At 34.4% G+C, this 13,316-nt stretch overlaps 1 protein-coding gene across 4 annotated transcripts in view; it reads right to left on the reverse strand.

Annotated features, from left to right (window-relative positions):
* KAT6A (lysine acetyltransferase 6A) overlaps positions 1-13,316 on the reverse strand; it is a 132,705-nt gene that overhangs the window by 11,937 nt on the left and 107,452 nt on the right. For all 4 annotated transcript variants that reach the window (XM_058289804.2, XM_058289803.2, XM_058289802.2 and 1 more), the window contains 5 exons: positions 7,951-8,092; positions 5,519-5,680; positions 4,343-4,436; positions 1,823-2,054; positions 831-1,038 (listed from right to left, as the gene is read on the reverse strand). In XM_058289804.2, the coding sequence (XP_058145787.1) occupies positions 831-1,038; positions 1,823-2,054; positions 4,343-4,436; positions 5,519-5,680; positions 7,951-8,092 (838 nt within the window). The remainder of the gene's footprint in view (positions 1-830; positions 1,039-1,822; positions 2,055-4,342; positions 4,437-5,518; positions 5,681-7,950; positions 8,093-13,316) is intronic.

Genomic DNA, 13,316 nt, shown 5'->3' on the forward strand with positions numbered 1-13,316 from the left:
ATAGTAAATGAAGAAGTTGGGATACACGTGCAGGTAGGCTGAATCAAGAGCTTGTGCTCTTCACCACTATAAAGTACCACCTTTAATAAATAAAGCAAATTTTACAGTTATTATAAATGTCAATGAGTTTACCAAATGGGAAGAAGAAATAGGGTGTTTAAGAAAAAGGAAAGAAATTTTCCTTAATTCTTTTTATTTTCATTCTGAATATTTAATTTCATTTTGAAAATTAAAGTTTAAATTACACTAAAAAGGGGCATGAGATTTATGTTCATCAAAGGAGAGATTTTAAATGGACTGCTGAAGGAAGGAAAAAAAGAGAAAGATACACATTACGTGAAAAAAAAAATACTGCAAATGATACAAAGAAGTACCACCCCTCATCAACACTTCAATGGCTAAAGACATTTGTGAACCCATTGAACTTATTTAATACTCTACTAGAAAACACACATATAATAATGTTTACATAATTTCCTTAATGTCCTGTTTTAGGAAAAATGTAACTTCATTTCATTTTTAACAATTGTCAGATTTAGATTCAATTCCGATTCCTCAATCACTATTCAGCTTAAACTTTAGCTGCTCGTGGGCACTCTGGTAAGTAACACACTGTAACAAATTTGATGTTCCTATAATGAACCAAGGCTTAAAAATACACAAAGTAAACAAGATGCAGTGTTCCTGAATTGGTTACTACTGAAATCAACTCTGAAATTCTAATGTGAATTTACTTTGTTGGTAAGCTGTCACAATACACATCACAAATACTTATTAAAAACAAAAACATATCTTCTGTCATCAAAAATGGAGACAATTCATACTCTTACATTAGTCTCTAATTCTCTTTCCTGGCACTGTGGCTCTTCATTTTCTCCATCCTCAGGCTCCTCTTCTTCCTCCTCTGAGACAACAGAGTTTGAGACTATAACAGGAGTCCAGCGCAAACATTCTGGATCTACATCTACAGGTCTCAAATTCAGCTGAAGCTTTGTCATGTGATCCTGAATAAGCTTTTCCCGGCGAATAATCACAAATCTGGAACCAGAGAAAAGTTTATAGCGATCTATGATGTATAAAATACATGTGACAAGGATCAGATCAGGAAACTCTGAAGATTAAGGTAAATGCTCAAAAATAGCCTGCCTGGGAGGATGACATAAGGAAGTATGCCAACATATGAGACAGCTAAGACATATGAAGTTGGACAAATATTTCACACTCAGATTAAGTTACTTTAGTCACTTATTTTCTTATACTTTCCCAACTCTGGACTCTCTGCTACACTCCTCCATGCGCCTCTCTCCTGACCTCCACCTATCTAGCACAAATACCCCCTTTATTTGTGACCTTTCCCAAACCACTCTAGTCAAGGGTGAGCTGTCCTTCTTTTGAAACTGTATCATTATACTCTGTATCACTTGGAAACTAATCAAGGGTGTATTTTACTTAATGATACTGTTTCTAGAGCTGTTACTTCTTTTATTGTGAAGGAGCTCCCAACATTAGAAAATAAAAGTTTCAGTAGCTCAGTCATTGAGCACCTACCTCCCACATGAGGTCCCGGGTTCAATCCCCGGTACTTCCTAAAAAAAGATTCAGTAGCTCAGATCCATAAGTTAGTAGGAAAACCAGAATAACAATTTAAATATATATTCAATAACAGTGACTGTCATGGAAAGGAAAACAAATGAGGTCTCAAGATCACCAAGTATACAACCTATATTAGTTAATGCCTTTCCATCAATAACTTGGCTGCCTGATCCCTCAAAACTTCCACTAAATTATCATTCAAAAGTATACAAAGGGATGTAATACTCACTGGTCACTACGGAAGTCCAGCATTCTTAAGTGGTGGAGTGTGGAAGTAATATCTTGGGGGCAGATCCCAGTCAACTTGCTTAACTTCTTTATGCTGATTTGTCTGTCATTTTGGTGATAAAGGCACTCCAATATTACACTTTTCCAATAAGCCATGTAGGAAAGACGACCTAGATCGGATAACGGTTTCTCTGGAGACCCTGCTTGGCCTTCACGCTTTGATAACAAATAACCTAAAGAAATCCCCAAATTACAAAAATGTCAGAGAATAAAAGGCTGCTCACCAAAACAACAATCCTCTTTCCCCCAAACAACTCAAATATTACAGGCAATAGTAATTTCAAAGGTAAATTCCTTCAAGAAAAAGAACAAAATTCCAAAATTACATTCCAACAAATCTGCAGGAAGATAACATAATTTGCACATATTGAACATTAGGTTAGTATTACTTGGTCTATAATTAATATAAATCATCTTGTTTACAATATCAAACTGTTATAAAGCAGGACTTCATATTATCAGGCTGCATTAGAGAATGGCAATAATATTATTATAGACTATGGGGTGGGGCTGGAAATCCCTGCATGTTTTACTTGGACCACTAGATGGCAACAACTGTATCTGAATTGAGAAATAAAAAAGGAGGCTCTTTCAATGTTTATATAATCGTTTTAGGACTGTGGTTATTCAGTGAGTGAATTAGATGACAATTTTTCACTTCGGCCAAGGCTCTCCTCAAAATTACCCACTGCCCTAATTCTTGGTGAACAAGAATGTCAGTGCGAGTGTGTCACTGTGAGAGTGCACTATGCTACTACTCTTTCTTATCTAGTATATAACTCTCAAGAACAGAAAAGGAAAGCCATACAGTCCAAGGGAAAACACTGAGGATGAAGCTGGCAGAAATGTGTTTTATCATTTTTTAAAAATGTGTTTATCATTTAAAAAAAACACAACACCTTAAAAAGCAGTCTGTCAAAAGGAAGTGACAACATAGAAAACATTATGAAAAGTAAATGAAAAATACTATAATCATAGAGATTGTGGTCTGCGTATCAAAAAAAAAATATTCATCAGAAGGTAACTTTCCCCTAACTTTTCTGTTTAATGGTGTGTAACATGTCTGATCACGAGACTTATCTAAAAACAAAACATTGCTATTTAAGGAAATAATCTGAGTTCTATCCACCACTGTTAATCAAAAAAGGCTACAAAACTGGTCAAAATAACAAATGATACATACATCCAATTAAATACGATCAGGAGTACACTAAAACCAAATAGAATAAGCTTAATTGGTTCATGTGAGAATTAACGTCTCAGCACTGGAGACAGCAGCACCACAGTATCATCACCTGGTATTTGGATGGATTGTCTGAATTAAAATCCTTAGTTTGAACTATTATTTCTGAATATGTTTCTTTAAATATTATTTTATAGCAATACCCAAAGGAAAATACTTCCTCAAATATCACTATTTTATAATCACAATAGGAATTAACTGCAAATAGGCATTTAAATTGCTAAGCAAGAATGTCAGTATGTAAAAACAAAATGCAAGTTCCACAACAGACAACTTTAGAATTGTTAGCTTTCATTTTTTAACTCAGATTAAATTATTTCTTGTATCATTCATTTTTAAAAGATTTTTAAAAGATGGCTTGTATATTTTTAACCACTACACAGAGCTTGTAACTAAAAAAGAATGCCCTCACTTTCTCAGGTAATTGGGTGATAATTCTTGAGCAAAACTTAAGTAGATACACAATGTTTTTAGTATTTGTGTCAGCTAGAATTACTGAATAAAACTGCATTTCATTGTAAATTAACAGCTGGAAACTAAAGGCATTTGCTATAGATCACACAGAAACTGGTATTCAACACAAGCTACTTAAAAATATTTCATGCCCATAATAACTAGAATAAGCAAATTCAGAGTCAGAAACTAGAGTACAGGTTACCAGGGGCTGTCAGTGGTGGGTATTGGGATTGATGGAAAAGTTTTGGTAATGGATGGTGGTGACAGTAGCATAACACAGTGAATGTAAGTAACAGTACTGAAGTACATATTTGAATGTGGCTAACAGACATTTTAGGTTTTATCTTTGTTACTATGAAAAAAAAACAGGACTGTACAACACAAATGTGAAATCTAATGTAAACCATGGACCGCAGTTAAGAGTACAGTTAAAATAATATTCTTTCATTAATTGTAACAAATGTACCACACTAATGGAAGGTATTAATAATAGGGACAGTATATGGGTTGTCAGTATTTTCTACATGATTTTTCTGTAAACCTACAACTTCTCCATGGGGAAGAAAAAAGAAGTAAATTCAGAGGGGAAAAAAAATTCCATGTGCAACCAAAATGGTGGGGAAAAATTTGTGGCGTTAGGTTTTAAATCACACAATAGGATGAAAGATAACAGCAATCAATAAATCATCTACAAATCTTGTAAAAACCACATACAGAAGGTTCAAAGGAAGAGATGAGAAATTATGTTAATACAATCCTTACTGAAATCGATGAGAAACCTGCCATAGCCCTTACGCTGGTATTGGGGAAGAATCATTATACAGGAAACGTTGTATTTCTGTTGGCAGTGCTTTTCCTGGTGGAGAAAATAGAAACCAAGTTTTAATACAACAGGCTGGTAAGACTGAAGAGTAATGTTAATTATTAAGAAACAAAGACTAACAGTCAAAACCACAGCCCTGGTCCTTTGGGAATGGCAACGCACATCAAAAAAAAAAAGAAAGAAAGAAGGGGAAAAAACCTCCATCGGGAGAAGACAGGACAATGTTAAGTCACTGCTGCCATTACCCACAAAGCAACCATCCCAGGAGAGTTATAATACATATAAAATAAAATGATGCTATCCAACACATCTTCAAAACTAAAACAGTATGTATGTGCCTAGGATCAGCAGTGAAATCTAAGTCCCTCTCAATCTCCAATACAACAAATGATGAGCCTACATGGCATTCTAAAAGTGAGAAGGTTCATCAAGTTTTTCAAGGTTTCCTTTATTTCCCACTCTGGTGCTACATAGGGCAGTTCCACTCTGCAATTACTGTATGTAACTTTATCTAAAATAGTCCTGAAATGTTGGGTGCAGAAATATTTTTAGAAATTAGGCTATATTTTTAAAATCACATTTAACTATTGAAGTAGCCTACTTAAAATTTTCCACTGAAATGTTTTTAAATTTTACTTAGATTTTACCATGCCTTGCTTAAATAAAAGTACATATTTTATGTTGCTTGATTAGAAAGGAAACTTATTTTCCCATGAGAATGGAAGATTAAGGAAGGAGAGAAAAATATCCTTTAGTAAAAATGGCTTATTATTTTTTATCCTACATTTCAAATTAGGAAGAAAAGATTTAAGCTGAGAAAGAACTCAAAGATGTAATGACTGTGTTTATTTCACAAGTTCTACCTATTATCACCATGGGAATAGAAGTCATTTTAAAACTTTTCCTCTTGAGTATTACCAGCAGTTTATGTTCCTTGGAGGATAGAGTCTGTTAAATGTTACTAGGCACCTTCTAGCACTCAGTAAATTACTGAATTTTCCTATTTCCTTCCAAAAAGCTAGATGGCACCCAGCCGCATTTCTCCTAGTGAGAACCAGCAAGATTACTTTAGATTTCCATATGAATTCCAATGAATTTTAAGCTGACATACTTACCTTGGAAAAGTAGCCAACAAGGTGGCAGCCCTTGACATCATTCTGTGTTAGTACATAAAAAAGAAATGGCTCCACGTCATAATAGAGTGTTTTGTGGTCCAGAAACAACTTTGCCAAGAGACACAGGTTCTGACAATAAATGGTACTCACATTCCCATCAACCTACGGGGAAAAACAGAACGAAAAATGGTCATTGGGGTGTCTCTGTAGTTTAAGAATAATACACATCAGTTAGAAGCATTTCTGTGTATCCATAGTCCAGCCTACAAGAAATTGCAGGTCATGCAGGGGTGTCCCCTGTGTAGGGGAGCCCAAGCACAAGGAGTGCGCCCCTAAGGAGAGCCACCCAGCACGAAAGAAAGTGCAGCCTGCCCAGGAATGGTGCTGCACACACGGAGAGTTGACATAGCAAGATGACGCAACAAAAAGAAACACAGATTCCTGGTGCCGCTGATAAGGATAGAAGTGGTCACAGAAGAACACACAGCGAATGGACACAGAGAGCAGACAACTGGGAGGGGAGTGCGGAAGGGGAGAGAAATAAATAAATAAATAAATCTTAAAAAAAAAAAAAAGAAATTGCAGGTGATCAAAACACTGAAACTGGGAAGCATTGTGGCATCTACTGTTTTTTAAGACAACCAAATATATAAAATCCTGCTCTTCAACAAAGTATGAATAATTAGATAGGGAGGTGATGACCTGCTTTAAAAATAACACTTTTTGCTTTCTAAAAACTTTTTATAATTACAGGAATCCCTCAGATCGCAAGCTAATCTGATTCGTTTTAAAAAGGATTTAATTCAACAAAGCTAAGATTTATATGAAACCTCTTCTAAAATACATTTATTAGGTAAAACAAAGCATAGTTATTGTCTAATCTCTGCCAACAGCCTGAGGCAATGAAGTCATGCCAGGATGAGCTTTATCTTAAATAAAGGTATTAATATTTGAGGGAGTGATTAACTGCTGCCAATCAGAAGCACCAAGCAGATTCCCTAGGGAGCAATCTGGCAAATGAGGTGTTTCTGGGACTCGGGTTGGCTGAGATCAGTAGCACTATACCACATTGCTAGAGCTTCCTCTTTTATGAAAATGCCAATGGTGCCACATTAGACTCCAAGGCATTGTCTGGCATAGAAACAGAAAACTCAACAATTTAAGTAATTTAATATAACTTCTTTAAAATACACACCAATATATGCTTAAGTTGAGAAGCAAATTATTCTTGGGTATTTTGAAACAGTATTTTATACCAGTTCCCCTCTCCCTTCTACCCTTGCCCCCGACCCCCCAGGTAAAGAGCCCGTCACCTAAAATAAAGTCTAACAGCAGATTAGAAAAGATAGTGGGAGAATTATGGAAATTCTATCTTTGTAGTAATTTAACAAAACTGAGCACATAGCAGGCACTGTACTAATACTTGTCACTCAGACCTTAGAACTGAGGATCAAGAAATTAAAAACCATCACCAACAAAACAGAATCACAGACACAGCATATCACCTAGTAGTCAGGAAAGCATGTAAGATTTACTAAAGCAGGGAAACGGACTTTGGCCCAGTGGTTAGGGCGTCCGTCTACCATATGGGAGGTCCGCGGTTCAAATCCCGGGCCTCCTTGACCCGTGTGGAGCTGGCCATGCGCAGTGCTGATGTGCGCAAGGAGTGCCGTGCCACGCAAGGGTGTCCCCGCGTGGGGGAGCCCCACGCGCAAGGAGTGCGCCCGTGAGGAAAGCCGCCCAGCGTGAAAAGAAAGAGCAGCCTGCCCAGGAATGGCACCGCCCACACTTCCCGTGCCGCTGACGACAACAGAAGCGGACAAAGAAACAAGATGCAGCGAATAGACACCAAGAACAGACAACCAGGGGAGGCGGGGAAATTAAATAAATAAATAAATCTTTAAAAAAAAAAAAAAAGATTTACTAAAGCTATTATATACTCTCTAAGAAATACTCATTTTACATACAGTAATAGATATCCTTTCATTTAAACATCATATTCCATAGATTCTATGATATACTTTTATTATATCTTAACATATGTGAAATTAGTTGGCATTTTATCATTCAATGGAGTTAATAAATTATATATAATTGGCAGCACTCATTTCTTTTAGCGGTACATAAAATAATAGGGCATCCTACAACTGATGTCTTTGTTTCTATGACATACAGAATAATTTACTTTGAAGCCAAGCTTGTAAACGTGGCACCATTTGGGTTGGCCTAATTCTTCATCTCATATAACTGAATTAATATCTGACTCAATAGTTAGAACAATAGTGAAATAAGGTTCCCTTCCCCCTCCCCCCACCCCCCCACCGTCACCACCACTACCACCAAAAACTTAAGTTGTACAGTTTGCATGCAGTTCAGGTGGCAATATACTTGAAATGGATAGGAAGAAAACTGCTGAACATCTTCTACCTTACCTCAAAGACAGAAATATTATTTTTTCGGTAAATCTCATTGGCAGGCGGATGGAACCAACCACATTTCTTCATGTGCTGCTGTAGAATAGTTCTACTTTTCATGTATTTTAGACAGAATTCACAAAGATACAATTTAGGCAGCCTGTAAGTAATTATTAAAAAAAGAGAGAGCGCTTTATATTTTGCAGGACTTTAAATTTTCACAACTATTATCTTTTTTGACTCATAACTACCCCCCGTAAAGCAATAAAGAATGCAAGACTATCCACATGAGTGGGCAAAGGAAAAAATAAAAGCCCTAAGATGAACTAATTTGGATAACAGCATCCAACTAATTAACAGTAGAAGAGACAAGGGTGAGAAATGAAGATACCCAGTTCCAGAGATGAGTACCTCTACCCATCCTCCTACCCTCTCCAACCTCGGTTAAAATCACTATATTAAATCCTGCAATTCAGAGTTCTATTATTCAACAAATGAAATAAAAGTTCCAATTATTCTCTCAGATGTACCCTGTTATTAATTTATATTTATTCAATAGTCTTACTATTTTTGTAGTATTTTAACAGGACTTCTTCCTTAAAATGTTTTTTTAGGAAGAGCTAGGTAATAAAGCAGGTAGATCAGTTCAAAGGGTAATGGAATATGGAATATAACCTAAATTAAAAATCAGTGGCTTTTATTCATATTTCAGTCTGAATTCATAAAACTACATGACTCTTCTGTTATAAATATATATACATTCCTTGTATCATCAGCACAGAGACGGCTTCCCTATATCCTGAACGAGTTATTCCTTGGTCATCTGACATCTGATATAATTATTAAAAATGCATATAAAAATAATGGATGATAAGACAATAAAGAATATATTTCAAATAGAGTACTGTATCCCATCTCATATAAGTAAGTACTCAGGAAGGAAATTAAAAACCACATTAATTTAGTTGCTATCAATTTGGACAGCATTTACCCTAAAATAAAAATATATTTATAAATATTTGTAAGTAGATTTATACACAAAAATGTTTGATTTGTTGAAGTTTTAAGACCACAACCATTTTTTCAAGTTCCACTTCAGAAGCACTTTTTGAAACATAATTATATATTTATTTGAAAACATTTTAATATTTTACTAATGCCTCTTCCAAGGTATATTTATGAAACACGAGTCTTGTACACACTAAGAATTTTGTGCTCAAATAAGGATAGGAAAGGTTATATGATATATTTTCCTTTCTCTTGGGATTCATGAAATACATTAAATTCTTCTCATACAATCTCAAATCATATTTTAAAACTGACATTCAGCACACTGAAACCTTCAAAAGAACTACTGCGATAATATTTCTAAATGTCTACAATATACCATATTGTTTTCTGAAACCTCTAGTTTCAGCCATACCAATACAACCCCAAAATATATTGTAGTATAAAAATTATTCCTAAATAAAGTACAGAGTGAAAACAAATAATGACTGACATTACAGATTACAGAACTGAGTCTAGAAGGTGACAACTGCTAAGACTGTCTTCCTGAATGGCTACATTTTGGTAATTTCTTCTCAAAAGGAAGGTGGAAGAACAAGCTTTTCCCTATTTACATGGAATTGGGTGGCACTATTCCCGCCCCCCAATCCCCCAACTATTCTACTACTCACCTTTATTTACTTGTGCTAAATTCTCAACAAGCAATTTTCACTTGTCAGAACATAAAGATACAGAAGTAAGAATCCTTACGTACAGTTTTACTTTGAGGGCTAAATATTATACCTAAATATTTCCAATGATGTGAATCTGAGAAACCTAGACATAATTTTGTGCTTTTTAAAATTAAAAATTAAAAAAAGAAAAAAGAAAAGGAAAAACCAGTGACAGACCACCAAACTTTCGAGGCTGCTGTAAAGATAGATGCTGACTTTAAAACATCCAATTCAACTTTTAAGGCTCAATAGAGACACAAAGATAAGTAAAATTTCTTTTCTAAGGTCGATGAGAGAAGGCCTAAGTATTTTTAAAACTGTAGTCGTAACAAAGGTGCTCAAGAAACTACAAGAAGAAATGAAACCTCTGAGAAAATTACTGCCAAGTCTTTATCTGGTAAACCAAGAGTTCATGAAATTTCCTTGAAATAGGAAAAGGTATAGGATTTTGTTGAGAACTTAAAAAAAAAATAACAAGACACAAAAAACTCTAGCGAACGTTATTATATGAAAAATGACAAAGTAAAAGCAAGCATTATTATCTACTTTACTCCAATTCAGTTCTTGCTAAAAACATTTTTAAAGCCCCTTATTTTATTATAATCAAGTCCATTGGGATGACAGTCAGAAGGGAATCATCGATAAAACCGGTAGAAAAACAAAACATTTCTTCTAGGAATAGTGTAAATAGCTGTAGTTCTTTCACTGAAAAAAATACATCCAATACAAAGAACATTAGACTACACGAAATGAAATGTAGTTACAGAGATAAGGGACTACCACTCACTGATGCCTTTTATCATCTTCATTCTGACAGCACTTAGGCCTTGCAATAGGTGCATGGTCACGCGATCAGTTGCATCTTAGGGGATTAGCCTCCATACTTATTTGATTCTAAAGTCTGTGAACTCAGGACTGGGTTGTAGCTATTTGGGCTTTGAAGCATTGATTCACTTCTAGATGACACAAATATTCTTCCCAGAAATTCCTACAGACTTTCTTGGCTGTCAAACTGTCGTCCAAAATAGGAACAGTCTGTGGGGCCTTTATAATGGCTAAACTTGTGATAAACTTTATTTTTTTTGTTTGTTTTTTTCTTCTTTAAAATATATTTATGAATTGTAAATCATAATGTAAATCATTAAGTGTTTGAACATATAGTAAAGACAAAGAAATTATACTTGAACACCTATATACAGACTTTTTACTTGAGCACTGTACTTGAGCATTTTGTTCTAATTTATTATATATTTCATCTATCCATTGTGCTTTCCATCAAGGCAATTGTTTGTTTTGTTTTATATTTTAATTTCTTTCCATATCAAAGTAAGTTGTAAACAAGAGTAATCTTCACCTGTAAACACTTCAGGATATAGCTAATAAAATGAAGATTTGTTTTGAGCTGGCTGCCCTTTGTATTTGACATAACTTATGAGCAGTTGAAAGCACAATAATTAAATTCATATAATTCAATGAAATTCAACAAATACAAAATCCCTATAACCCAAACAAGTGTAAAAGTATGGCATACTACCATCTACCTTAATATGCCAATAAGAATTATACAAATATTACATTTATAATATTTTGAACCCCTCTCTGCCATGTATGAGCAACACATGGTCCTGTTGGAGAAACTTAGGGTTAAAACTCTGGTTATACTTGTCAAATGGGGTAGTATTACTGCTCCAAATGGAGTAGTAGTACTGCCTGCTTCACTGCTGTTGTTTTGTTTTTTAAAGCCAGGGATACAAGATCACTTCATAAACAATATACACACAAATATTTGCATATTATGGGAAATTCCCAAAGCCTAATCCCATTTCCCAAAAGAATTTAGGTCTTGTGATCTTTCCTTTTTCTTTTGCTCCAGTTGTCCTAATCTCACAAACTCAGGGATTTGGGATCTTTTTTTAAAGTCTTTAAAAATCTTTAATAAGATGAAAATAATTTAGAAGTAATTGAGCACAGAATAATAAGTGGGCACAGGTTTATTATTTGGAAAATATAAGACGTGTAACATTTCAAGAGCCAACTCTAGTTTTAAAGAACCCAAGAACAAAACAGCCCCAACTCACTTTACCAGGTATATGGAATAATAGTTCAAAAAGTGACAGAGTGAATTATGAACACAGAAAAAAAAGTCATTATTACCGGAGGGCTTATTAAATTACAGACTATTTTCCAAAGGAAAATTCAGGTAATTCTCTACAATGGACAAAGAAATATATAGAAAACGTCTCTATGCTTAAGGAAGTTGAATATTATAGTTCCAGTAGTTCTCAGCTTTCTATTTCAATTCCTATTACAATTTTTAATTCTTTTAAGCAATTTTACTTATTTTAATACTTTATAATTATTTTTATGCTAAAAATGTTTATTCTTTCACTGATAAGCAGTTCCCTCAAACCTAATTAAGAAATCAGGTTCTAATGACAATCTTAGAACAAAAAGTGAGACCCCCAAAGAATCCTTTTAGTATCTTAAAAAGGCCAACAGCTTCATTATTAAATTCTCATCATTCTCCTGAAAAGTAAGTACTGAGAGTGACTTTCTCTTTCCATTCTCAATCCAATTAATTGCCTCTCCTTCCCTTTAGGAGACAAGGTGCCTACAGTTTCAATCTTATGTGCTACATCCCTTGTACACCCTTGTTAATGTACACAATGAACTAGATTCCTTTTCTAAGTTGAGAGCTCTTGTAGTTTGACAGCTTGCAAAGAGTTCACTTAAAAAATGATAATAATTTAAAACCTGATGAAGAAATTAACTCCTCAGCATATTTCTTCTTGGTCACACAGTATCTTGGCTATCTAGAACTCATAAAGAATGATATATGTTCTTTTAATGTGTGTGTGTGTGTGAGAGAGAGAGAGAGAGAGAAAGAGAGAAAATATAATTTAACCTTCTCTTAACAAACTTAGATTAATTGTTATTCTGTGATATAAAGAGGGCTGCCTTATATACCAGTGTCTAGGACTGAACTATCCCTATAGTAGAAGCCTCTCAATTGCTATGTTTCATGAGCTTTTATGTTAGTATCCTGGAGTTTTGCATTTTCTCTCTTTTTTTGGTCAGTTGTCATTTCTTAATGAAGTCCATGTCTAAAACAGCGTTTCCTGCTCCTATTTTTCTACTTGGAAATCAGATAAGCAAGTTATTAAAATTACAAGAAAAGAAAAAAGAAAAGATAATGAGTTTCAGTGTATAGCCCTTGTAACTATACTAGCTTATTCCTAATTTTTTTGAAATTTTTAAGCTCTTTGCATACAGCACTATAAATAAATGCTGTTTTAATAATTTTTGCTAATACTTTGGACAATGTTACGAGATAGATGAAAAGTTATATGATAGTACTTTGAAAATGTGTTTCATCTGAAAAGCACATTAACTTTAAAATTAGTCATTACAATACCCTGCTAAATGGGAAACTGAGGCATATGTAGTTTGCAGAGTAAAGATAGCAATAATGTGATTTATTTACTTCAAATGATAAACCAGTGTTTAATTTTTTTTACCAAATCTTATATTTCACCTCTTTTAACAGCAGCTGACATTATTGAGCACTTAAACTTTCTAAGTGACAAACATGTTTTAACTCACTTAATGTTCAAAATAACCCTAAGAGGTTAAGTATGATTATTATCCCCATTTTATAGATGA

Source organism: Dasypus novemcinctus, chromosome 29 (assembly GCF_030445035.2).
Source record: "Dasypus novemcinctus isolate mDasNov1 chromosome 29, mDasNov1.1.hap2, whole genome shotgun sequence".
Classification (NCBI taxonomy): domain Eukaryota; kingdom Metazoa; phylum Chordata; class Mammalia; order Cingulata; family Dasypodidae; genus Dasypus; species Dasypus novemcinctus.